This window comes from Dendropsophus ebraccatus, chromosome 6 (genome assembly GCF_027789765.1).
Source record: "Dendropsophus ebraccatus isolate aDenEbr1 chromosome 6, aDenEbr1.pat, whole genome shotgun sequence".
Lineage (NCBI taxonomy): Eukaryota > Metazoa > Chordata > Amphibia > Anura > Hylidae > Dendropsophus > Dendropsophus ebraccatus.
The window spans coordinates 409971-436011 of record NC_091459.1 but is presented as its reverse complement, the minus strand read 5'-3'; the positions used below and the strand labels follow the sequence as shown (position 1 = coordinate 436011).

Below are 26041 nucleotides of genomic sequence, written 5' to 3'. Positions count from 1 at the left end.
GCATGTAGAGGCTCCAACATGAGGGACAGGGCATGCTGGGATTTATAGGGAGTGATTGTGTGCATACACCAATTAGGGGCGGACTGGCCCTTTAAATCTGAGACAGCCGGCGCGCGCGCACGCCCTAGGAGGCGGGGACGCGCGCGCCGGCTGGCACAGACGTAGACAGGAGCGGGGCGAGGTAAGGCGCCCCCCGGGGCCGAACAGGCAGCAGCGCCGGGTCCCTGCACATGGACCCTGGCAGCTGCATGGGTAGGAGAGAGGTCGCGGCGGCGGCCCGGAGCATGGGACGCCGCCGCGGTCGTAACAATGGGTTATTATAGATGGCTAATATGTTGTTGAATGGGTTATTATAGATGGCTGAAATGTTGTTGGATGGGTTATTATAGATGGCTGATAGGTTGTTGGATCGGTTATTATAGATGGCTGATATGCTGTTGAATGGGTTATTATAGATGGCTGATATGCTGTTGGATGGATTATTATAAATGGCTGATATGGTGTTGGATGGGTTATTATAGATGGCTGATATGTTGGATGGGTTATTATAGATGGCTGATATGCTGTTGAATGGGTTATTATAGATGGCTGATATGTTGTTGGATGGGTTATTATAGATGGCTGATATGTTGTTGGATGGGTTATTATAGATGGCTGATATGTTGTTGGATGGGTTATTATAGATGGCTGATATGTTGTTGGATGGGTAATTATAGATGGCTGATATGTTGGATGGGTTATTATAGATGGCTGATATGTTGTTGGATGGGTTATTATAGATGGCTGATATGTTGGATGGATTATTATAGATGGCTGATATGTTGTTGGATAGGTTATTATAGATGGCTGATATGTTGTTGGATGGGTTTTTATAGATGGCTGATATGGTGTTGGATGGGTTATTATAGATGGCTGATATGTTGTTGGATGGGTTATTATAGATGGCTGATATGGTGTTGGATGGGTTATTATAGATGGCTGATATGTTGTTGGAGGGGTTATTATAGATGGCTGATATGTTGGATGGATTATTATAGATGGCTGATATGTTGTTGGATGGGTTATTATAGATGGCTGATATGTTGTTGGATGGGTTTTTATAGATGGCTGATATGGTGTTGGATGGGTTATTATAGATGGCTGATATGTTGGATGGGTTATTATAGATGGCTGATATTTTGTTGGATGGGTTATAGATGGCTGATATGTTGGATGGGTTATTATAGGTGGCTGATATGTTGTTGGATGGGTTATTATAGATGGCTGATATGTTGTTGGATGGGTTATTATAGATGGCTGATATGTTGGATGGATTATTATAGATGGCTGATATGTTGTTGGATGGGTTATTATAGATGGCTGATATGTTGTTGGATGGGTTATTATAGATGGCTGATATATTGGATGGATTATTATAGATGGCTGATATGTTGTTGGATGGGTTATTATAGATGGCTGATATGTTGTTGGATGGGTTTTTATAGATGGCTGATATGGTGTTGGATGGGTTATTATAGATGGCTGATATGGTGTTGGATGGGTTATTATAGATGGCTGATATGGTGTTGGATGGGTTATTATAGATGGCTGATATGTTGTTGGAGGGGTTATTATAGATGGCTGATATGTTGGATGGATTATTATAGATGGCTGATATGTTGTTGGATGGGTTATAGATGGCTGATATGTTGGATGGGTTATTATAGATGGCTGATATGTTGTTGGATGGGTTATTATAGATGGCTGATATGTTGTTGGATGGGTTATTATAGATGGCTGATATGTTGTTGGATTATTATAGATGGCTGATATGGTTTTGGATGGGTTTTTATAGATGGCTGATATGGTGTTGGATGGGTTATTATAGATGGCTGATATGTTGTTGGAGGGGTTATTATAGATGGCTGATATGTTGGATGGATTATTATAGATGGCTGATATGTTGTTGGATGGGTTATAGATGGCTGATATGTTGGATGGGTTATTATAGATGGCTGATATGGTGTTGGATGGGTTATTATAGATGGCTGATATGTTGTTGGATGGGTTATTATAGATGGCTGATATGTTGGATGGATTATTATAGATGGCTGATATGTTGTTGGATGGGTTTTTATAGATGGCTGATATGGTGTTGGATGGGTTATTATAGATGGCTGATATGGTGTTGGATTATTATAGATGGCTAATATGTTGTTGGATGGGTTATTATAGATGGCTGATATGGTGTTCGATGGGTTATTATAGATGGCTGATATGTTGTTGGATGGGTTATTATAGATGGCTGATATGTTGTTGTTGGATGGGTTATTATAGATGGCTGATAGGTTGTTGGATGGGTTATTATAGATGGCTGATATGGTGTTGGATGGGTTATTATAGATGGCTGATAGGTTGTTGGATAGGTTATTATAGATGGCTGATATGTTGGATGGGTTTTTATAGATGGCTGATATGGTGTTGGATGGGTTATTATAGATGGCTGATATGTTGTTGGATGGGTTATTATAGATGGCTGATATGTTGTTGGAGGGGTTATTATAGATGGCTGATATGTTGTTTGATGGGTTATTATAGATGGCTGATATGTTGGATGGATTATTATAGATGGCTGATATGTTGTTGGATAGGTTATTATAGATGGCTGATATGTTGTTGGATGGGTTTTTATAGATGGCTGATATGGTGTTGGATGGGTTATTATAGATGGCTGATATGTTGTTGGATGGGTTATTATAGATGGCTGATATGGTGTTGGATGGGTTATTATAGATGGCTGATATGTTGTTGGAGGGGTTATTATAGATGGCTGATATGTTGGATGGATTATTATAGATGGCTGATATGTTGTTGGATGGGTTATTATAGATGGCTGATATGTTGTTGGATGGGTTTTTATAGATGGCTGATATGGTGTTGGATGGGTTATTATAGATGGCTGATATGTTGGATGGGTTATTATAGATGGCTGATATTTTGTTGGATGGGTTATAGATGGCTGATATGTTGGATGGGTTATTATAGGTGGCTGATATGTTGTTGGATGGGTTATTATAGATGGCTGATATGTTGTTGGATGGGTTATTATAGATGGCTGATATGTTGGATGGATTATTATAGATGGCTGATATGTTGTTGGATGGGTTATTATAGATGGCTGATATGTTGTTGGATGGGTTATTATAGATGGCTGATATATTGGATGGATTATTATAGATGGCTGATATGTTGTTGGATGGGTTATTATAGATGGCTGATATGTTGTTGGATGGGTTTTTATAGATGGCTGATATGGTGTTGGATGGGTTATTATAGATGGCTGATATGGTGTTGGATGGGTTATTATAGATGGCTGATATGGTGTTGGATGGGTTATTATAGATGGCTGATATGTTGTTGGAGGGGTTATTATAGATGGCTGATATGTTGGATGGATTATTATAGATGGCTGATATGTTGTTGGATGGGTTATAGATGGCTGATATGTTGGATGGGTTATTATAGATGGCTGATATGGTGTTGGATGGGTTATTATAGATGGCTGATATGTTGTTGGATGGGTTATAGATGGCTGATATGTTGGATGGGTTATTATAGATGGCTGATATGGTGTTGGATGGGTTATTATAGATGGCTGATATGTTGTTGGATGGGTTATTATAGATGGCTGATATGTTGGATGGATTATTATAGATGGCTGATATGTTGTTGGATGGGTTTTTATAGATGGCTGATATGGTGTTGGATGGGTTATTATAGATGGCTGATATGGTGTTGGATTATTATAGATGGCTAATATGTTGTTGGATGGGTTATTATAGATGGCTGATATGGTGTTCGATGGGTTATTATAGATGGCTGATATGTTGTTGGATGGGTTATTATAGATGGCTGATATGTTGTTGTTGGATGGGTTATTATAGATGGCTGATATGTTGTTGGATGGGTTATTATAGATGGCTGATATGTTGTTGGAGGGGTTATTATAGATGGCTGATATGTTGTTTGATGGGTTATTATAGATGGCTGATATGTTGTTGGATTATTATAGATGGCTGATATGGTTTTGGATGGGTTTTTATAGATGGTTGATATGGTTTTGGATGGGTTTTTATAGATGGCTGATATGTTGTTTGATGGGTTATTATAGATGGCTGATATGTTGTTGGATTATTATAGATGGCTGATATGGTTTTGGATGGGTTTTTATAGATGGTTGATATGGTTTTGGATGGGTTATTATAGATGGCTGATATGTTGTTGGAGGGGTTATTATAGATGGCTGATATGGTTTTGGATGGGTTTTTATAGATGGTTGATATGGTTTTGGATGGGTTATTATAGATGGCTGATATGTTGTTGGATTATTATAGATGGCTGATATGGTGTTGGATGGGTTTTTATAGATGGTTGATATGGTTTTGGATGGGTTTTTATAGACGGCTGATATGTTGTTTGATGGGTTATTATAGATGGCTGATATGTTGGATGGATTATTATAGATGGCTGATATGTTGGATGGGTTATTATAGATGGCTGATATGTTGTTGGATTATTATAGATGGCTGATATGGTGTTGGATAGGTTATTTTAGATGGCTGATATGGTGTTGGATGGGTTTTTATAGATGGTTGATATGTTGTTGGATGGGTTATTATAGATGGCTGATATGTTGGATGGATTATTATAGATGGCTGATATGGTTTTGGATGGGTTTTTATAGATGGTTGATATGGTTTTGGATGGGTTATTATAGATGGCTGATATGTTGTTGGATGGGTTTTTATAGATGGTTGATATGGTTTTGGATGGGTTATTATAGATGGTTGATATGGTTTTGGATGGGTTATTATAGATGGCTGATGTGTTTTTGGATTATTATAGATGGCTGATATGTTGTATGGGTTGTTATAGATGTCTGGTTGATATGTAGGTGAATAAAGAGTTACACGTTTTGTTTTGCAGAAGATTGCTTTCATTGTATTGGAGAAAACTATAGAGGTATAATCTCAATCACAAAGTCCGGATTGTCGTGTCAGAATTGGGATTCCCAAAAACCTCACGCTCATGGCTATAAACCTGAGAGGTAAAGCTATCCGGTAATACTAGATACACCGCCACCTTTTGTCTAACGGTAAACTAGTAGCAGGATACAAGACTAACCCAATGATACCTCACTAGGCCACATTCACACTACATATTTTTACAATTAATGACGGCCGTTATTGCAAGTTAATTCACAGTGTGCAATTACATTGTAGTACACTCTTTATACACTATGGCCAGTGGTATATGTGGCCGCACAAAATAACTGACTGTTCTATCTTGTGCTGTCGTTATTCAGTGAACAGCGGCCGTACAGAAAGTACGGACCCTGCCTCTCAGTTCCTGGCCATACTTTACAATGTGCTCTATGGCTCTATGAAGTGCGGGGACACCCAAATGTACCCTCCAATTTGCCCACGTTCCAATGAGGATGAAGTGATGTTCACATCACATACTACAGTATCGGCCAGGGGAGCATCCGAGACATTGGCCGTTGTTTGATACGTCAAACACCGGCTGTGTCACAAATGGCTATGTTCATACAGCGTGAGAACATGGCCCTATAGTGCGTGGGATGCTGATAAAATGTACAAAAAAAAAATTAACAATTGTGGCTTTTTTTTTACTTTTTATGTTTACGCCATTCAATATACGGGAACAGTATTGTTATATTTTATTACAACTGTGCACACTACAATACATAAAATTTTTATTTATTTTTATGTGTTTAACATATAAAATTGGAAAAGGGGATAAACTTTTTTTTTTTAATTGTAAATTTTTATTAAAGTTTTACACATAGTAGTAACAAAAACAATGACTGAATAGTCCATAGAAGGAACAGTTAGAGTGGCTAGCGTAAACATGACTGCAATCAAGGGGAAGTTCCATCCTAGTAGTGAAGGAAAAACATATCTAAACTGTAGAAGATACTTATGAGGAGCCACCAGGCAACAGGCCAGGGGGGGCCTAAACTATGGACTAAACAAAAAAAATGGAGAACAGGACAACAGCACAACACGAACCATACAAGACAAGGACAACACAGACTTGACAGGGGGAGGGGGCAGGGAAGGAGGAAGGGAAGGGGGTAGGGAGAAGAGGTACATTGGCGAGAGAGACCTAGGAGGGGATAAACTTTTATGGGAGGAGCTATGTCATATCTCTTTACCCAACCCCCCCCCCCCCCCCCCCCCACCACACACACACACACACACACACACTTTCTAAGTCTCCCCAGGGCACTAATACCAGCAACCACTAAATTGTATATAGTGTCCAATGTTATGCTATTACCCAGTATGAATCAGTGTGATCTGCTCATAGAGTCTGCTTGAGGCCATTACATATCACTGATCAGTGTGATCTGCCTGAGGCCATTACATATCACTGATCAGTGTGATCTGCCTGAGACCATTACATAGCACTGATCGGTGTGATCTGCCTGAGGCCATTAAGGCCCTATTACACCTAAAGATGTCTGACAGATTATCTTACACATTTTTTCAGCCAAAGCTAGGAATGGATTTGAAAAGAAGAGAAATCTCAGTCTTATCTTTACGACCTGTTGTCAGCTTATAGTCAGTTCCAGACTTTGGCTGTCAGACATCTTTTGGTGTAATAGGGCCCTTACATTGCCCTGATCAGTGTAATCTGCCTGAGGCCATTACAAAGCACTGATCAGTGTGATCTGCCTGAGGCCATTACATAGCACTGATCAGTGTGATCTGCCTGAGGCCATTACATAGCACTGATCAGTGTAATCTGCCTGAGGCCATAACAAAGCACCGATCAGTGTGATCGACCTGAGACCATTACATAGCACCGATCAGTGTGATCTGCCTGAGGCCATTACATAGCACCGATCAGTGTGATCTGCCTGAGGCCATTACAAAGCACCGATCAGTGTGATCTGCCTGAGGCCATTACATAGCACTGATCAGTGTGATCTGCCTGAGGCCGTTACGTAGCACTGATCAGTGTGATCTGTGATCTTCTTATAGAGTCTGCCTGAGGCCATTACATAACACTTATTAGTGTGATCTGCCTGAGGCCATTACAAAGCACTGATCAGTGTGATCTGCCTGAGGCCATTACATAGCACCGATCAGTGTGATCTGCCTGAGGCCATTACATAGCACCGATCAGTGTGATCTGCCTGAGGCCATTACATAGCACCGATCAGTGTGATCTGCCTGAGGGCATTACATAGCACTGATCAGTGTGATCTGCCTGAGGCCGTTACGTAGCACTGATCAGTGTGATCTGTGATCTTCTTATAGAGTCTGCCTGAGGCCATTACATAACACTTATTAGTGTGATCTGCCTGAGGCCATTACATAGCACTGATCAGTGTGATCTGCCTGAGGCCATTACATAGCACAGATCAGTGTGATCTGCCTGAGGCCATCACATATCACTGATCAGTGTGATCTGCCTGAGGCCATTACATAGCACTGATCAGTGTGATCTGCCTGAGGCCATTACATAGCACTGATCAGTGTGATCTGCCTGAGGCCATTACATAGCACTGATCATTGTGATCTGCCTGAGGCCATTACATAGCACCGATCAGTGTGATCTGCCTGAGGCCATTACATAGCACTGATCAGTGTGATCTGCCTGAGGCCATTACATAGCACCGATCAGTGTGATCTGCCTGAGGCCATTACATAGCACCGATCAGTGTGATCTGTGATCTTCTTATAGAGTCTGCCTGAGGCCATTACATAACACTTATTAGTGTGATCTGCCTGAGGCCATTACATAGCACTGATCAGTGTGATCTGCCTGAGGCCATTACATAGCACCGATCAGTGTGATCTGCCTGAGGCCATTACATAGCACCGATCAGTGTGATCTGCCTGAGGCCATTACATAGCACCGATCAGTGTGATCTGCCTGAGGGCATTACATAGCACTGATCAGTGTGATCTGCCTGAGGCCGTTACGTAGCACTGATCAGTGTGATCTGTGATCTTCTTATAGAGTCTGCCTGAGGCCATTACATAACACTTATTAGTGTGATCTGCCTGAGGCCATTACATAGCACTGATCAGTGTGATCTGCCTGAGGCCATTACATAGCACTGATCAGTGTGATCTGCCTGAGGGCATTACATAGCACTGATCAGTGTGATCTGCCTGAGGCCATTACATAGCACTGATCATTGTGATCTGCCTGAGGCCATTACATAGCACCGATCAGTGTGATCTGCCTGAGGCCATTACATAGCACTGATCAGTGTGATCTGCCTGAGGCCATTACATAGCACCGATCAGTGTGATCTGCCTGAGGCCATTACATAGCACCGATCAGTGTGATCTGCCTGAGGCCATTACATAGCACTGATCAGTGTGATCTGCCTGAGGCCGTTACGTAGCACTGATCAGTGTGATCTGTGATCTTCTTATAGAGTCTGCCTGAGGCCATTACATAACACTTATTAGTGTGATCTGCCTGAGGCCATTACATAGCACTGATCAGTGTGATCTGCCTGAGGCCATTACATAGCACCGATCAGTGTGATCTGCCTGAGGCCATTACATAGCACCGATCAGTGTGATCTGCCTGAGGCCATTACATAGCACCGATCAGTGTGATCTGCCTGAGGGCATTACATAGCACTGATCAGTGTGATCTGCCTGAGGCCGTTACGTAGCACTGATCAGTGTGATCTGTGATCTTCTTATAGAGTCTGCCTGAGGCCATTACATAACACTTATTAGTGTGATCTGCCTGAGGCCATTACATAGCACTGATCAGTGTGATCTGCCTGAGGCCATTACGTAGCACTGATCAGTGTGATCTGCCTGAGGCCATTACATAGCACTGATCAGTGTGATCTGCCTGAGGCCATTACATAGCACTGATCATTGTGATCTGCCTGAGGCCATTACATAGCACCGATCAGTGTGGTCTGCCTGAGGCCATTACATAGCACTGATCAGTGTGATCTGCCTGAGGCCATTACATAGCACCGATCAGTGTGATCTGCCTGAGGCCATTACATAGCACCGATCAGTGTGATCTGTGATCTTCTTATAGAGTCTGCCTGAGGCCATTACATAACACTTATTAGTGTGATCTGCCTGAGGCCATTACATAGCACTGATCAGTGTGATCTGCCTGAGGCCATTACATAGCACTGATCAGTGTGATCTGCCTGAGGCCATTACATAGCACTGATCATTGTGATCTGCCTGAGGCCATTACATAGCACCGATCAGTGTGATCTGCCTGAGGCCATTACATAGCACTGATCATGAAAATGACCCTCTGTCCCCGTGTGATATGGAAACATGGCAGTCAGTTCTCTTACTTACATAAATCATTAAATATCAGGTAACTCCATCCAGCTTTAGGCCGTGTTCACACGCTGTATAAGCATCACTGCTTGCAGTGTGAAATGACGGCTTTTGCCTCAGATGTTCCCCTGGCTGATTGGAATGCGGGCACATTGGGGTGTATATTGGGGTGTGCCCGGGTTCACACACTGTAAAACACTGGCCTTTCTGTGACCTGGACGTTGTCTGTGAAGATCATCCCAGCCACTACTGCAGTACCGGCCAGATAAACTTCATTTGTGCTGAATTGGGATGCGGGAGCCTCTGTGTGCACCCAATTCATTATAGCCATTAATGGAGAGTGCAGCTGTGTCCCTGCGAGGCTGTGTCCCTGCGAGGCTGTGTGTGGCTGCGAGGCTGTGTGTGGCTGCGAGGCTGTGTCCCTGTGAGGCTGTGTCCCTGCGAGGCTGTGTCCCTGCGAGGCTGTGTCCCTGCGAGGCTGTGTGGATGTATGTGGCTGTGTGGATGCGAGGCTGTGTGGATGCGAGGCTGCTTAGTAGATGACGGACAGCTTTACTTCTATCTCCCAGAAATCATTTCCTGTCCTTTACTGCCATTTACTATAGGGCCGTGTTCACACTGCATAGTTGTACCATAAACAACGGCCATTGTTGCAAGTTGCAACAGCGGCTGCTGTTTATTGACAGTGTGCCATTGCATTGTAGTGTATAGAACACCAGCTATAGTGTATACACTCTGTATACACCTGGCTGATTCTGCAGTATCCGCCTGTTGAACATTTGACACATTGACCATTGTTTGAAACTGCAAACATACAGCGTCTGAGCATAGCCTAGAAGTGTGCGAATCTGTTCCAATACGTGTCACTGCCTCCTGACCTGCTTATCAATACGTTTCGCTTCCTCCTGACTGCTTATCAATGCGTGTCACTTCCTCCTGACCATTTATCAATACGTGTCACTTCCTCCTGACCATTTATCAATACGTGTCACTTCCTCCTGACTGCTTATCAATACGTGTCACTGCCTCCTGACCGCTTATGAATATGTGTCACTGCCTCCTTACCGCTAATCGATACGTGTCACTGCCTCCTGACTGCTAATCGATATGTGTCACTTTCTCCTGACCGCTTATCAATACGTGTCACTTCCTCCTAACTGCTTACCAATACGTGTCACTGCCTCCTGACCGCTTATGAATATGTGTCACTGCCTCCTTACCGCTAATCGATACGTGTCACTGCCTTCTGACCTCTTATCAATACGTGCCACTTCCTCCTGATCGCTTATCTATAAATGTAACTGCCTCCTGACCGCTTATCAATACGTGTCACTGCCTCCTGACTGCTTATCAATACATGCCACTGCCTCCTGACCGCTTATGAATACGTGTCACTGCCTCCTGACTGCTAATCGATATGTGTCACTTTCTCCTGACCGCTTATTGATACGTGTCACTTTTTCCTGACCGCTTATCGATTGTCACTTTCCTGACTGCTAGTTGATACGTGTCACTTACTCCTGACCGCTTATCAATACGTTTCACTTTCTTCTGACCGCTAATCGATACGTGTCACTTCCTCCTGACCGCTTATTGATACGTGTCACTTTTTCCTGACCGCTTATCGATTGTCACTTCCTCCTGACCGCTAGTTCATACGTGTCACTTTCTCCTGACCGCTAGTTCATACGTGTCACTTTCTCCTGACCGCTAGTTCATACGTGTCACTTTCTCCTGACCGCTTATTGATACGTGTCACTTCCTCCTGATCGCTTATCGATAAATGTAACTGCCTCCTGACCGCTAATTGATACGTGTCACTTCCTCCTGACTGCTAGTTCATACGTGTCACTTCCTCCTGACTGCTAGTTAATACGTGTCACTTCCTCCTGACCGCTTATCACTATGTCACTTCCTCCTGACTGCTAGTTGATACGTGTCACTTCCTCCTGACTGCTAGTTGATACGTGTCACTTCCTCCTGACCCATTATAGATATGTCTCTGGGCTTTAGGTGGGGGGATATGTATGGACTGTGATGTACAAGCAATATACCTGCTCTTGTGTTTCAGCATTCCAGGGAAGAATCTAATAAATAATTACTGCCGCAACCCGGACGGAGAGCCGCGCCCCTGGTGCTTCACTATGGACCCCAACAGGCGGTGGGAGTATTGCGAGATCCCGCGCTGCAGTAAGTTTCCTTTCTCCGTTTCTAGTTGTGGCATTAATAAGGCTCCCGACATTTAGTATTTCTGAGCCTTGACATAAGAGTCTCACGGATATACCTGGGGGCTGCCCAATCAGTCATGTGACAGCTGTCCGTGATCGTCAACCAAGGGACGTGAAAGCCCCTTCAGTGTTCACGCTGATCTCCTTTATTACGAGAAAATCTCTTATATAGTAACAAGAAAAAAGGTCTGAGGAGCCATGTTGTTTCCGTATCCTGCATGAGCGACCATGATGTGTCCCCAGCCGCCCCCGCCGCTGTCTATAAGGATTCTCAGACAACCCAACAAGTGATAAAACCTGGAGGTGACTCGGGGCTGCTCAGTGCTCCCTGCAGGGGCAGGAGCTGCGGTACTGCTCACGGGGCAGGCAGTGCTAGAGACTCTAGAGACAATCTGAAGTTCTACAAAGTCTCTTTAGTGCTAATTATTACTGACTATAGACTGCTGAGGTGAAGACTAGGTGGGCATCCTTAACCCTTTGAGGACCCGGCCCAAAATCACCCAGTGGACTGTGACAATTTTTTTGCATTTTAGTTTTTTCCTCCTCCCCTTCTCAGAGCTCCAGCACTTTCATTTCTCACGGCAGGATGAGGGGTTAACATGTATGATGGAACCCCAAATATTATGTATGATGGAACCCCCCCAAATATGTATGATGGAACCCCAAATATTATGTATGATGGATCCTCCAAATATGTATGATGGAACCACCAAATATTATGTATGATGGAGCCCCAAATATGTATAATGGAACCACCAAATATTATGTATGATGGAGCCCCAAAATATGTATGATGGAACCCCCCAAATATTATGTATGATGGAACCCCCAAATATTATGTATGATGGATCCCCCAAATATGTATGATGGAACCCCAAATATTATATATGATGGAACCCCCCCAAATATGTATGATGGAACCCCAAATATTATATATGATGGAACCCCCCCAAATATGTGTGTCGGAACCACAAACATATTACTGTATGTATGAAGGAACCCCCAAATATGTATGAAAATATAAATTGGTACACAGCCATATACACTATACAGTATAGGTGACATGGTACCATTATTCTATAGGACACAGCCATATACACTATACAGTACAGGTGATACCATTATTCTATAGGACACAGCCATATGTATATACAGTACAGGTGACATGGTACCATTATTCTATAGGACACAGCCATATGTATATACAGTACAGGTGACATGGTACCATTATTCTATAGGACACAGCCATATGTATATACGGTACAGGTGACATGGTACCATTATTCTATAGGACACAGCCATATGTATATACGGTACAGGTGACATGGTACCATTATTCTATAGGACACAGCCATATGTATATACGGTACAGGTGACATGATACCATTATTCTATAGGACACAGCCATATGTATATACAGTACAGGTGACATGGTACCATTATTCTATAGGACACAGCCATATGTATATACAGTACAGGTGATATACCATTATTCTATAGGACACAGCCATATGTATATACGGTACAGGTGACATGGTACCATTATTCTATAGGACACAGCCATATGTGTATACAGTACAGGTGATACCATTATTCTATAGGACACAGCCATATGTATATATACAGTACAGGTGACATGGTACCATTATTCTATAGGACACAGCCATATGTATATACGGTACAGGTGACATGATACCATTATTCTATAGGACACAGCCATATGTATATACGGTACAGGTGATATACCATTATTCTATAGGACACAGCCATATGTATATACTGTACAGGTGACATGGTACCATTATTCTATAGGACACAGCCATATGTATATACTGTACAGGTCACATGGTACCATTATTCTATAGGACACAGCCATATGTATATACGGTACAGGTGACATGGTACCATTATTCTATAGGACACAGCCATATGTATATACAGTACAGGTGATATACCATTATTCTATAGGACACAGCCATATGTATATACTGTACGGTACAGGTGACATGATACCATTATTCTATAGGACACAGCCATATGTATATACAGTACAGGTGATACCATTATTCTATAGGACACAGCCATATGTATATACTGTACAGGTGACATGGTACCATTATTCTATAGGACACAGCCATATGTATATACAGTACAGGTGACATGGTACCATTATTCTATAGGACACAGCCATATGTATATACGGCACAGGTGACATGATACCATTATTCTATAGGACACAGCCATATACACTATACGGTACAGGTGACATGGTACCATTATTCTATAGGACACAGCCATATGTATATACGGCACAGGTGACATGATACCATTATTCTATAGGACACAGCCATATACACTATACGGTACAGGTGACATGGTACCATTATTCTATAGGACACAGCCATATGTATATACAGTACAGGTGATATACCATTATTCTATAGGACACAGCCATATGTATATATACAGTACAGGTGACATGGTACCATTATTCTATAGGACACAGCCATATGTATATACGGCACAGGTGACATGGTACCATTATTCTATAGGACACAGCCATATGTATATACTGTACAGGTGACATGGTACCATTATTCTATAGGACACAGCCATATACACTATACAGTACAGGTGACATGGTACCATTATTCTATAGGACACAGCCATATGTATATACGGTACAGGTGACATGATACCATTATTCTATAGGACACAGCCATATGTATATACGGTACAGGTGACATGGTACCATTATTCTATAGGACACAGCCATATGTATATACAGTACAGGTGATACCATTATTCTATAGGACACAGCCATATGTATATACGGTACAGGTGACATGATACCATTATTCTATAGGACACAGCCATATGTATATACGGTACAGGTGACATGGTACCATTATTCTATAGGACACAGCCATATGTATATACAGTACAGGTGATACCATTATTCTATAGGACACAGCCATATGTATATACTGTACGGTACAGGTGACATGATACCATTATTCTATAGGACACAGCCATATGTATATACAGTACAGGTGACATGGTACCATTATTCTATAGGACACAGCCATATGTATATACAGTACAGGTGACATGATACCATTATTCTATAGGACACAGCCATATGTATATACAGTACAGGTGACATGGTACCATTATTCTATAGGACACAGCCATATACACTATACAGTACAGGTGATACCATTATTCTATAGGACACAGCCATATGTATATACAGTACAGGTGACATGGTACCATTATTCTATAGGACACAGCCATATGTATATACGGTACAGGTGACATGGTACCATTATTCTATAGGACACAGCCATATGTGTATACAGTACAGGTGACATGGTACCATTATTCTATAGGACACAGCCATATGTATATACGGCACAGGTGACATGATACCATTATTCTATAGGACACAGCCATATGTATATACAGTACAGGTGACATGGTACCATTATTCTATAGAACACAGCCATATGTATATACAGTACAGGTGACATGATACCATTATTCTATAGGACACAGCCATATACACTATACGGTATAGGTGACATGGTACCATTATTCTATAGGACACAGCCATATGTATATACAGTACAGGTGACATGGTACCATTATTCTATAGGACACAGCCATATGTATATACGGCACAGGTGACATGATACCATTATTCTATAGGACACAGCCATATGTATATACAGTACAGGTGACATGGTACCATTATTCTATAGGACACAGCCATATGTATATACAGTACAGGTGACATGATACCATTATTCTATAGGACACAGCCATATGTATATACGGTACAGGTGATATACCATTATTCTATAGGACACAGCCATATACACTATACGGTATAGGTGACATGGTACCATTATTCTATAGGACACAGCCATATGTATATACAGTACAGGTGACATGGTACCATTATTCTATAGAACACAGCCATATGTATATACAGTACAGGTAACATGGTACCATTATTCTATAGGACACAGCCATATGTATATACAGTACAGGTGACATGGTACCATTATTCTATAGGACACAGCCATATGTATATACAGTACAGGTGATACCATTATTCTATAGGACACAGCCATATGTATATATACAGTACAGGTGACATGGTACCATTATTCTATAGGACACAGCCATATACACTATACGGTATAGGTGACATGGTACCATTATTCTATAGGACACAGCCATATGTATATACTGTACAGGTGACATGATACCATTATTCTATAGGACACAGCCATATGTATATACAGTACAGGTGATACCATTATTCTATAGGACACAGCCATATGTATATACAGTACAGGTGACATGATACCATTATTCTATAGGACACAGCCATATGTATATACGGTACAGGTGACATGATACCATTATTCTATAGGACACAGCCATATGTATATACAGTACAGGTGATACCATTATTCTATAGGACACAGCCATATGTATATACTGTACAGGTGACATGATACCATTATTCTATAGGACACAGCCATATGTATATACAGTACAGGTGACATGGTACCATTATTCTATAGGACACAGCCATATGTATATACAGTACAGGTGACATGGTACCATTATTCTATAGGACACAGCCATATACACTATACAGTACAGGTGATATACCATTATTCTATAGGACACAGCCATATACACTATACAGTACAGGTGATATACCATTGTTCTATAGGACACAGCCATATGTATATACAGTACAGGTGACATGGTACCATTATTCTATAGGACACAGCCATATGTATATACAGTACAGGTGATATACCATTATTCTATAGGACACAGCCATATGTATATACGGTACAGGTGACATGGTACCATTATTCTATAGGACACAGCCATATGTATATACAGTACAGGTGACATGGTACCATTATTCTATAGGACACAGCCATATACACTATACAGTACAGGTGATATACCATTATTCTATAGGACACAGCCATATACACTATACAGTACAGGTGATATACCATTATTCTATAGGACACAGCCATATGTATATACGGTACAGGTGATACCATTATTCTATAGGACACAGCCATATACACTATACAGTACAGGTGATATACCATTATTCTATAGGACACAGCCATATGTATATACGGTACAGGTGACATGATACCATTGTTCTATAGGACACAGCCATATGTATATACAGTACAGGTGACATGGTACCATTATTCTATAGGACACAGCCATATGTATATACAGTACAGGTGACATGATACCATTATTCTATAGGACACAGCCATATGTATATACAGTACAGGTGACATGATACCATTATTCTATAGGACACAGCCATATGTATATACGGTATAGGTGACATGGTACCATTATTCTATAGGACACAGCCATATGTATATACAGTACAGGTGATACCATTATTCTATAGGACACAGCCATATGTATATACGGTACAGGTGACATGATACCATTGTTCTATAGGACACAGCCATATGTATATACAGTACAGGTGACATGGTACCATTATTCTATAGGACACAGCCATATGTATATACAGTACAGGTGACATGATACCATTATTCTATAGGACACAGCCATATGTATATACAGTACAGGTGACATGATACCATTATTCTATAGGACACAGCCATATGTATATACGGTACAGGTGACATGGTACCATTATTCTATAGGACACAGCCATATGTATATACAGTACAGGTGACATGGTACCATTATTCTATAGGACACAGCCATATGTATATACAGTACAGGTGATACCATTATTCTATAGGACACAGCCATATGTATATACAGTACAGGTGATATACCATTATTCTATAGGACACAGCCATATGTATATACGGTACAGGTGACATGGTACCATTATTCTATAGGACACAGCCATATGTATATACAGTACAGGTGATATACCATTATTCTATAGGACACAGCCATATGTATATACAGTACAGGTGACATGGTACCATTATTCTATAGGACACAGCCATATGTATATACAGTACAGGTGATATACCATTATTCTATAGGACACAGCCATATGTATATACTGTACAGGTGATATACCATTATTCTATAGGACACAGCCATATGTATATACGGTACAGGTGACATGGTACCATTATTCTATAGGACACAGCCATATGTATATACGGTACAGGTGATACCATTATTCTATAGGACACAGCCATATACACTATACAGTACAGGTGATATACCATTATTCTATAGGACACAGCCATATACACTATACAGTACAGGTGACATGATACCATTATTCTATAGGACACAGCCATATGTATATACGGTACAGGTGATACCATTATTCTATAGGACACAGCCATATGTATATACGGTACAGGTGACATGATACCATTATTCTATAGGACACAGCCATATGTATATACAGTACAGGTGATATACCATTATTCTATAGGACACAGCAGGGCCGGGACAAAGAGTAGGCAGGGGTAGGCGATGGCCTAGGGCGCCAAACAGCAGGGGGCGCCACCAGGCCGAACCCGGAAGCAGCATACAGGAGCTGATTACATCAGCCCCCTGCCGGGAGATACACAGGTCTGTGTGAGTCTTCAGCTGCTGCTGTACATAGGAGGGGGGAGGGGCGGCCTCCTGCTGAGGACACTGCTCGGGCTGAGCTCCCACTCCCAGGAGGCGTCTGACCTGGTGCAGGACGGCAGCGTGGGGGAATGTGCAGCATTACTCATCCCCTGCTGCACATCTGCCTGCCTGTGGGAGCTGCTCAGCTGTCGGGCCAGAGAGGAGGAGGTGAAGAATGGCAGCCTGCAGACACAGCACATGGGGACCAGGAAGTGTCTGCAGCTCTGTCTGTCCTGGGCCTCTCATCTGCAGCTCTGTCTGTCCTGGGCCTCTCATCTGCAGCTCTGTCTGTCCTGGGCCTCTCATCTGCAGCTCTGTCTGTCCTGGGCCTCTCATCTGCATTGTTGTCTTCATCACCAGCAGACCCCTCCATGACAGTCCCAGAATGGAAAGAACACACCTAGATGAGAGGTAGCTGTTGTGTGTGTGTGTGTGTGTGTGTGTGTGTGTATATATATAAATATATATTGTACATAAATGTGTGTGTGTGTATACATGTATATATACTGCCTGTCTGTATACCTATATGTGTGCCTGTGTGTGTATGTATACTGTACATAAAAGTGTATGTATATGCATAAATGTATGCGCATACATAAGTGTGTATACATAAATGTGTGTGTCTGTGTGTATATACATAAACATGTCTGTATACAGTATGTAGTTTTTTGTCTATGTATATTACTGGAAGGTATGTATAAGCTCAGGTTCACACTGCATTTTGTGTTCAATGTTTCACAGTTTGAATAGAAAAGCGTAGGTGACTATGCTAGTGTATATACAGTAATATAGGTGACTATGCTAGTGTATATACAGTAATATAGGTGACTATGCTAGTGTATATACAGTAATATAGGTGACTGTGCTACTATTGTATATACAGTAATATAGGTGACTATGCTATTGTACCACGCACCACACACACCTCCACCACGCACACAGACACATACATACACATACATACACGCACACACACACACACACCAAGCATTTAAGCACTTAGACCTGTGCATGCAGGCATTGGCTGGTGACAGGTTCACCCCCCCTTACCCGCACTGCCTTATTTATAAAGATGGCTGGACCATAAGCAGGGGCGGTCTTGGCATTTCTGGGGCCCCAAGCAAAGTTATGTCTGGGCCCCCCCCCCTCGACATGCGATCCAAAACAATAGACCGCTGTGTGTTGCCCCAGTAGTATATACCCCTTGTGCGCTACCACCAGTAATATATACTCCTTGTATGCTGCCCTCAATAGTATATACCCCTTGTTTGCTTCCCCCAGTAGTATATAGACCCCTGTGTGTTCCCCAGTTATATATAGCCCCCTTTGTGCTCCCCCAGAAGTATATAGACCTCCTGTGTGCTTCCCCAGTTGTATATAGACCCCCTGTGTGCTGCCCCCAGTCGTATATACCCCGTGTGCTCCCCCACTAGTATATAGGCCCCCTGTGTCTCCCTCAGGGGTATTTAGCCTCCCTGTGTGCTCCCGCACTTCGATATAGACCTCCTGTGTGCTCCCCCACTTGGATATAGACCCCTGTGTGCTCCTCCAGTAGTATATAAACCCCCTGTGTGGTTCCCCCAGTAGTATATAGACCCCCTGTGTGCCCCACCAGTATTATGTAGACCCCTTGTGTGCTGCCCCAGTAGTATACAGACCCCTGTGTGCTCCCCCAGTTATATATAGACCACCTGTGTGCCTCACAAGTAGTATATAGACCCCCTGTATGTTCCCCCAGTAGTATATAGACCCCCTGTGTGCTCCCCCAGTAGTATATAGCCCCCCTGTGTGCTCTCCCACTTGGATATAGACCTCCTGTGTGCTCTCCAAGTTGTATATAGACCCCATTCTGCTGCCCCAAGTAGTATATAGACCCCTCTGTGAAGCCCCAGTAGTCTATAGCCCCCCTGTGATATAGCCCCCCTGTGTGCTCCCCCATTTATATAGACCCCCACTGTGCGCTTCCCCAGTTAAACAGACCCCTGTGTGCTCCCCCTGTGCGCTCATTACGAGTGCTTATAGTTACAGTTCAGATGGCAGCAGCGAGCGGGGCAGCAACCCTGTCCAGCGGTCTTGAGCATAAGAGCGGGGCGTGGGGGCCCCCCTGGATGTTGGGGGCCCCAAGCGTTCGCTTGGTGTGCTTGGTGCCAAAGACCGCCACTGACCATAAGAACAACGATGCACTTTGCCCCTCTGCCATTTTGTCTCGCACCCCCTCCTGATAGTGTGTAAGCTCATGCATGCGAGCAGGGACCTCACTCCTTATGTATGGATAATTATATGTATCTCTGTAATGTCGATTTTTTGTCTATGTATGTACCCCCAGAATTGTAAAGTGCTGCGGAATCTGTTGGCGCTATATAAATAAAAAATTATTATTATTATTATTGTATATACAGTAATATAGGTGACTATGCTAGTGTATATACAGTAATATAGGTGACTGTGCTACTATTGTATATACAGTAATATAGGTGACTATGCTATTGTATATACAGTAATATAGGTGACTATGCTAGTGTATATACAGTAATATAGGTGACTGTGCTACTATTGTATATGCAGTAATATAGGTGACTATGCTATTGTATATACAGTAATAAGTGGCTATGCTACTGTATATACAGTAATATAGGTGACTATGCTATTGTATATACAGTAATATAGGTGACTATGCTATTGTATATACAGTAATATAGGTGACTATGCTAGTGTATATACAGTAATATAGGTGACTGTGCTACTATTGTATATGCAGTAATATAGGTGACTATGCTATTGTATATACAGTAATAAGTGACTATGCTACTGTATATACAGTAATATAGGTGACTATGCTATTGTATATACAGTAATATAGGTGACTATGCTATTGTATATACAGTAATATAGGTGACTATGCTAGTGTATATACAGTAATATAGGTGACTATGCTAGTGTATATACAGTAATATAGGTGACCATGCTATTGTATATACAGTAATATAGGTGACTATGCTAGTGTATATACAGTAATATAGGTGACTATGCTAGTGTATATACAGTAATATAGGTGACTATGCTAGTGTATATGCAGTAATATAGGTGACTGTGCTACTATTGTATATACAGTAATATAGGTGACTATGCTATTGTATATACAGTAATAAGTGACTATGCTACTGTATATACAGTAACATAGGTGACTATGCTATTGTATATAAAGTGTATATACAATAGCATAGTCATATATGCTACTGCATATACACTAGCATAGTCACCTATGTTAATGTATATACAATAGCATAGTCACCTATATTACTGTATATACAATAGCATAGTCACCTATATTAATGTATATACAATAGCATAGTCACCTATATTACTGTATATACAATAGCATAGTCACCTATATTACTGTATATACAATAGCATGGTCACTTATTACTGTATATACAATAGCATAGTCACCTATATTACTGTATATACAATAGCATGGTCACTTATTACTGTATATACAATAGCATAGTCACCTATATTAATGTATATACAATAGCATAGTCACCTATATTACTGTATATACAATAGCATAGTCACCTATATTAATGTATATACAATAGCATAGTCACCTATATTAATGTATATACAATAGCATAGTCACCTATATTACTGTATATACAATAGCATAGTCACCTATATTACTGTATATACAATAGCATGGTCACTTATTACTGTATATACAATAGCATAGTCACCTATATTACTGTATATACAATAGCATGGTCACTTATTACTGTATATACAATAGCATAGTCACCTAATATAGGTGACTGTGCTACTATTGTATATACAGTAATCCTATATTAGGTGACTATGCTATTGTATATACAGTAATATAGGTGACTATGCTAGTGTATATACAGTAATATAGGTGACTATGCTAGTGTATATACAGTAATATAGGTGACTATGCTAGTGTATATACAGTTATATAGGTGACTATGCTATTGTATATACAGTAATATAGGTGACTGCTAGTGTATATACAGTAATATAGGTGACTGCTATTGTATATACAGTAATATAGGTGACTATGCTAGTGTATATACTGTAATATAGGTGACTGTTATTGTATATACTGTAATATAGGTGACTATGCTAGTGTATATACAGTAATATAGGTGACTATGCTATTGTATATACAGTAATATATGTGACTATGCTCTTGTATATAGAGTAACACCTTGGTATTCGAAACACATTTCCCTCTGAAGTTTTGTTCGGTACTGGAACATTGCTTTCAGAAAATCGGGGGGAGAACTGTCAGGTTGTATTAAGGTGTTCAGACACCAAGGTTACAGGTTCTGGATACCCACTGCAAATACTACTGTATGTATTGGGGCTCATAATACAGTGTGGGGGCACTTTCAGGGCATTATACTGTCTGTGGCGCACCAATTCTGATAACACTGGGATCGGGGGGGGGGCGCCATTTGCCTTCTCTGCCTAGGGCACCAAAACTTCTTGTCCCGGCCCTGGGACACAGCCATATGTATATACAGTACAGGTGATACCATTATTCTATAGGACACAGCCATATACACTGTACGGTACAGGTGACATGATACCATTATTCTATAGGACACAGCCATATGTATATACAGTACAGGTGATATACCATTATTCTATAGGACACAGCCATATGTATATACAGTACAGGTGATATACCATTATTCTATAGGACACAGCCATATGTATATACGGTACAGGTGACATGGTACCATTATTCTATAGGACACAGCCATATGTATATACAGTACAGGTGATACCATTATTCTATAGGACACAGCCATATGTATATACGGTACAGGTGATATACCATTATTCTATAGGACACAGCCATATGTATATACGGTACAGGTGATATACCATTATTCTATAGGACACAGCCATATGTATATACGGTACAGGTGACATGGTACTATTATTCTATAGGACACAGCCATATGCATTTAAAGGAGACCTGTCACCCCCCGTGCCGGGTTGACAGGCTCCCGATCCCCTGTTACAGCCCCCTATACTCACCTGATCTCACAGGAGAGTCCGACACTCATAGAGAATGAATGGGGAGTCCATGGGGAGCGCCAGGCTTCGGGCGCTCATATCTCCGTGACCCGACCGCATCAGGAAGCAGGACCCGGCGGGATCAGGTGAGTATAGGGGACTGTAACGGGGGGTTGGGAGCCTGTTAGCCCTGCACGGGGGGTGACAGGTCCTCTTTAAGGGGTTTATGACAGGCTGCAGCGCGATCGCTGCAGACTGTAATTAAAGGTGGGGGCCCGGCTGCTCTGAAGCGAACTCCGTGTCGGAGCGTGCTTCCTAGCATCTTAGACACCGGCCAGGCGGCTAGGACGTAACTGTACGTCCATGGTCGTCTAGTAATATGTAGAAGGACATTGGGGTATAGGGGTAATATGTAGAAAGACATTAGGGTATAGGGGGTAATATGTAGAAGGACATCGGGGTATAGGGGGTAATATGTAGAAGGACATTAGGGTATAGGGGGTAATATGGAGTAGAAATGTGGTGAAATCAGGCATAAAATCTGGGGCTCGCTGCTCCAAGTAAAGCAAATTAAAACAATACCTCCTAACTGAAGCCGATCAAAAAACCTGTATAGCTCTGCTCCATCATGCACATATCGGCTCTGCTCCATCATGCACATATCGGCTCTGCTCCATCATGCACATATCGGCTCTGCTCCATCATGCGCATATCAGCTCTGCTCCATCATGCACATATCGGCTCTGCTCCATCATCAGCTAGAATGAAATACATACTGGGGTAATGTGACAGCAGTGGGCAGGAGAGAAAGCTAAGGGGCGAGTATGCAATCGGACTAGTTAGGGAGATGCATGATGGGACATGTAGTTTCCTGCCCGGCGCCATCTTGTACATAGATCGGCTTTTAGAAAAACCTGTAACTCAGGAACGGAAGCAGCTAGAATGACGGGGGACGTCTCAAAATACTCAGGGGGACTTGGTGAGCAATACATTTTTAGCTCTTAGGTGGATAACTCCTTTAACCCCTTGGTGGGTGATCTGTAGCTTGTGGCACAGCAGGAATTTGACAGGCTGTGCTGACACACTGAAACAACTCCCCAGCAGAGCAAGCAACTTTTGTAATCCACAGAGGCAATAGAAGGAACACAGTTCCACAAAATAAAGCACTCCCCCACTTGCTAATCTTGGTATGGGGCCATAATCAGGTTGAGTCAGCCCTGCGGTACCCCCACATACACAAGACGCTTGCATTTTTGTATTCCACTGCCCTTTTACACAAAAAGGAGATATGGGGCAGGGTCCCTGCAGTCAATTGGAGGGATTGCAGAAAAAACACACCACACAGATATCACAAATAACACAGGGAATTGCAGGAAAGTCACTTGAACTGTAGCAGCTTTTCTTTTGAGGGGTTTCACCTGTAGCAAACGAGTTTTAATCCTGTTCTTGACGCCATGCAAAGTTATGCAGTAACCTGGAGCTGCTAGGTGGTAAGAGCAGTGGGCTAGTGTGGTGGTATCATCTAGGGATATGGCACAGAGTGGTGATACCCACCCCGGGGTACTAGCACTAGACTTTGTAAAAGGTAGAACCAGGTGTGTGGGTGTAACGCCTGGAGTAGTGGATCCACTGGACCGACACCAGCGATGGCACTAACCTCACCAGGGGGCGGAGTCTAAGGGGCCGCTGGTTTTCACCAGAGCCCGCCGCAAGGCGGGATGGACTTGCTGCGGCAGGCGACCCCCAGGTCGCTACCCCTGGCTTGGTTGCTGGTGTCGGCAGGCGAGGCGTGGCAGGAGATGGCACAGGCAATGGTCTGCAGGTGAGAGCGCACGTGACAGGCTGAACACGGGAACAGATGGAGTGACAGGGGAACAGGAACCAGGAACAGGGACTAGGGACCCGGTAACGGATAGGACTCAGGAACAGGGACTTGGGACCAGGTAGCGGAATAGGACACAGGAACAACAGGGGGCTGGGCCAACGCTATGGGAAGCATGTAGAGGCTCCAACACTAAGGACAGGGCATGCTGGGATTTATAGGGGAGTGATTGGTGCCACTAACCAATTAGGAGCGCACTGCCCCTTTAAATCTGAGACAGCCGGCGCGCGCGCGCCCTAGGAGGCGGGGACGCGCGCGCCGGCCGGCACAGACCGCGACATGCACGGAGGAGAGGTGAGGCGCCCCAGGGGCCGAAGCAGCAGCAGCAGCGCCGGGTCCCAACACAAGGATCCCGGCGGCTGCACGGGACAGGAGGCGGTCGCGGCGGCAACCCGGGACGCGGGAAGCCGCCGCGGCCGTGACAGTACCCCCCCCCCCCCCTTTGGCCTCCCCCTCTTTCTTGCCTGCAAATGGCACAGGAAGCCACAAAGTCTTTGACATCTTGGGATAGACTGGGCCACCAGTAGTGGCGAGAGATCCGTTGGCCGGTCTTACGGACTCCAGGGTGCCTGGCCTCCAACGAGGAATGTCCCCACTTCAAAATACCTCTTCGAAGCGCAGGGTGAACATGAGTCTTTCCGGGGGGTACTCTCCGAAGAGTGGAGGTGACGACTGGTACTAGGCGATCAGGCGGTAAAACGTGGCAAGGGAATGTGGGTCTGTGGACGAGGTCCTTCTGTAAGTTCTCCCGGTGGTGAGAGGACATGACCTCAGTCTTGGGTACGGAGAGAGGGTACACCTCGGCAGAGAAGGCATCCGCCGAGTCTTGGTCTTCTGCCGGTAGGCCG

At 42.8% G+C, this 26041-nt stretch overlaps 1 protein-coding gene across 2 annotated transcripts in view; it reads left to right on the top strand.

Moving 5' to 3' along the window:
- Positions 1-26041, top strand: part of PLG (plasminogen) — a 169930-nt gene that overhangs the window by 46743 nt on the left and 97146 nt on the right. For both annotated transcript variants that reach the window (XM_069974368.1, XM_069974369.1), the window contains 2 exons: positions 4966-5086; positions 11425-11543. In XM_069974368.1, coding sequence (XP_069830469.1) covers positions 4966-5086; positions 11425-11543 — 240 coding nt within the window. The remainder of the gene's footprint in view (positions 1-4965; positions 5087-11424; positions 11544-26041) is intronic.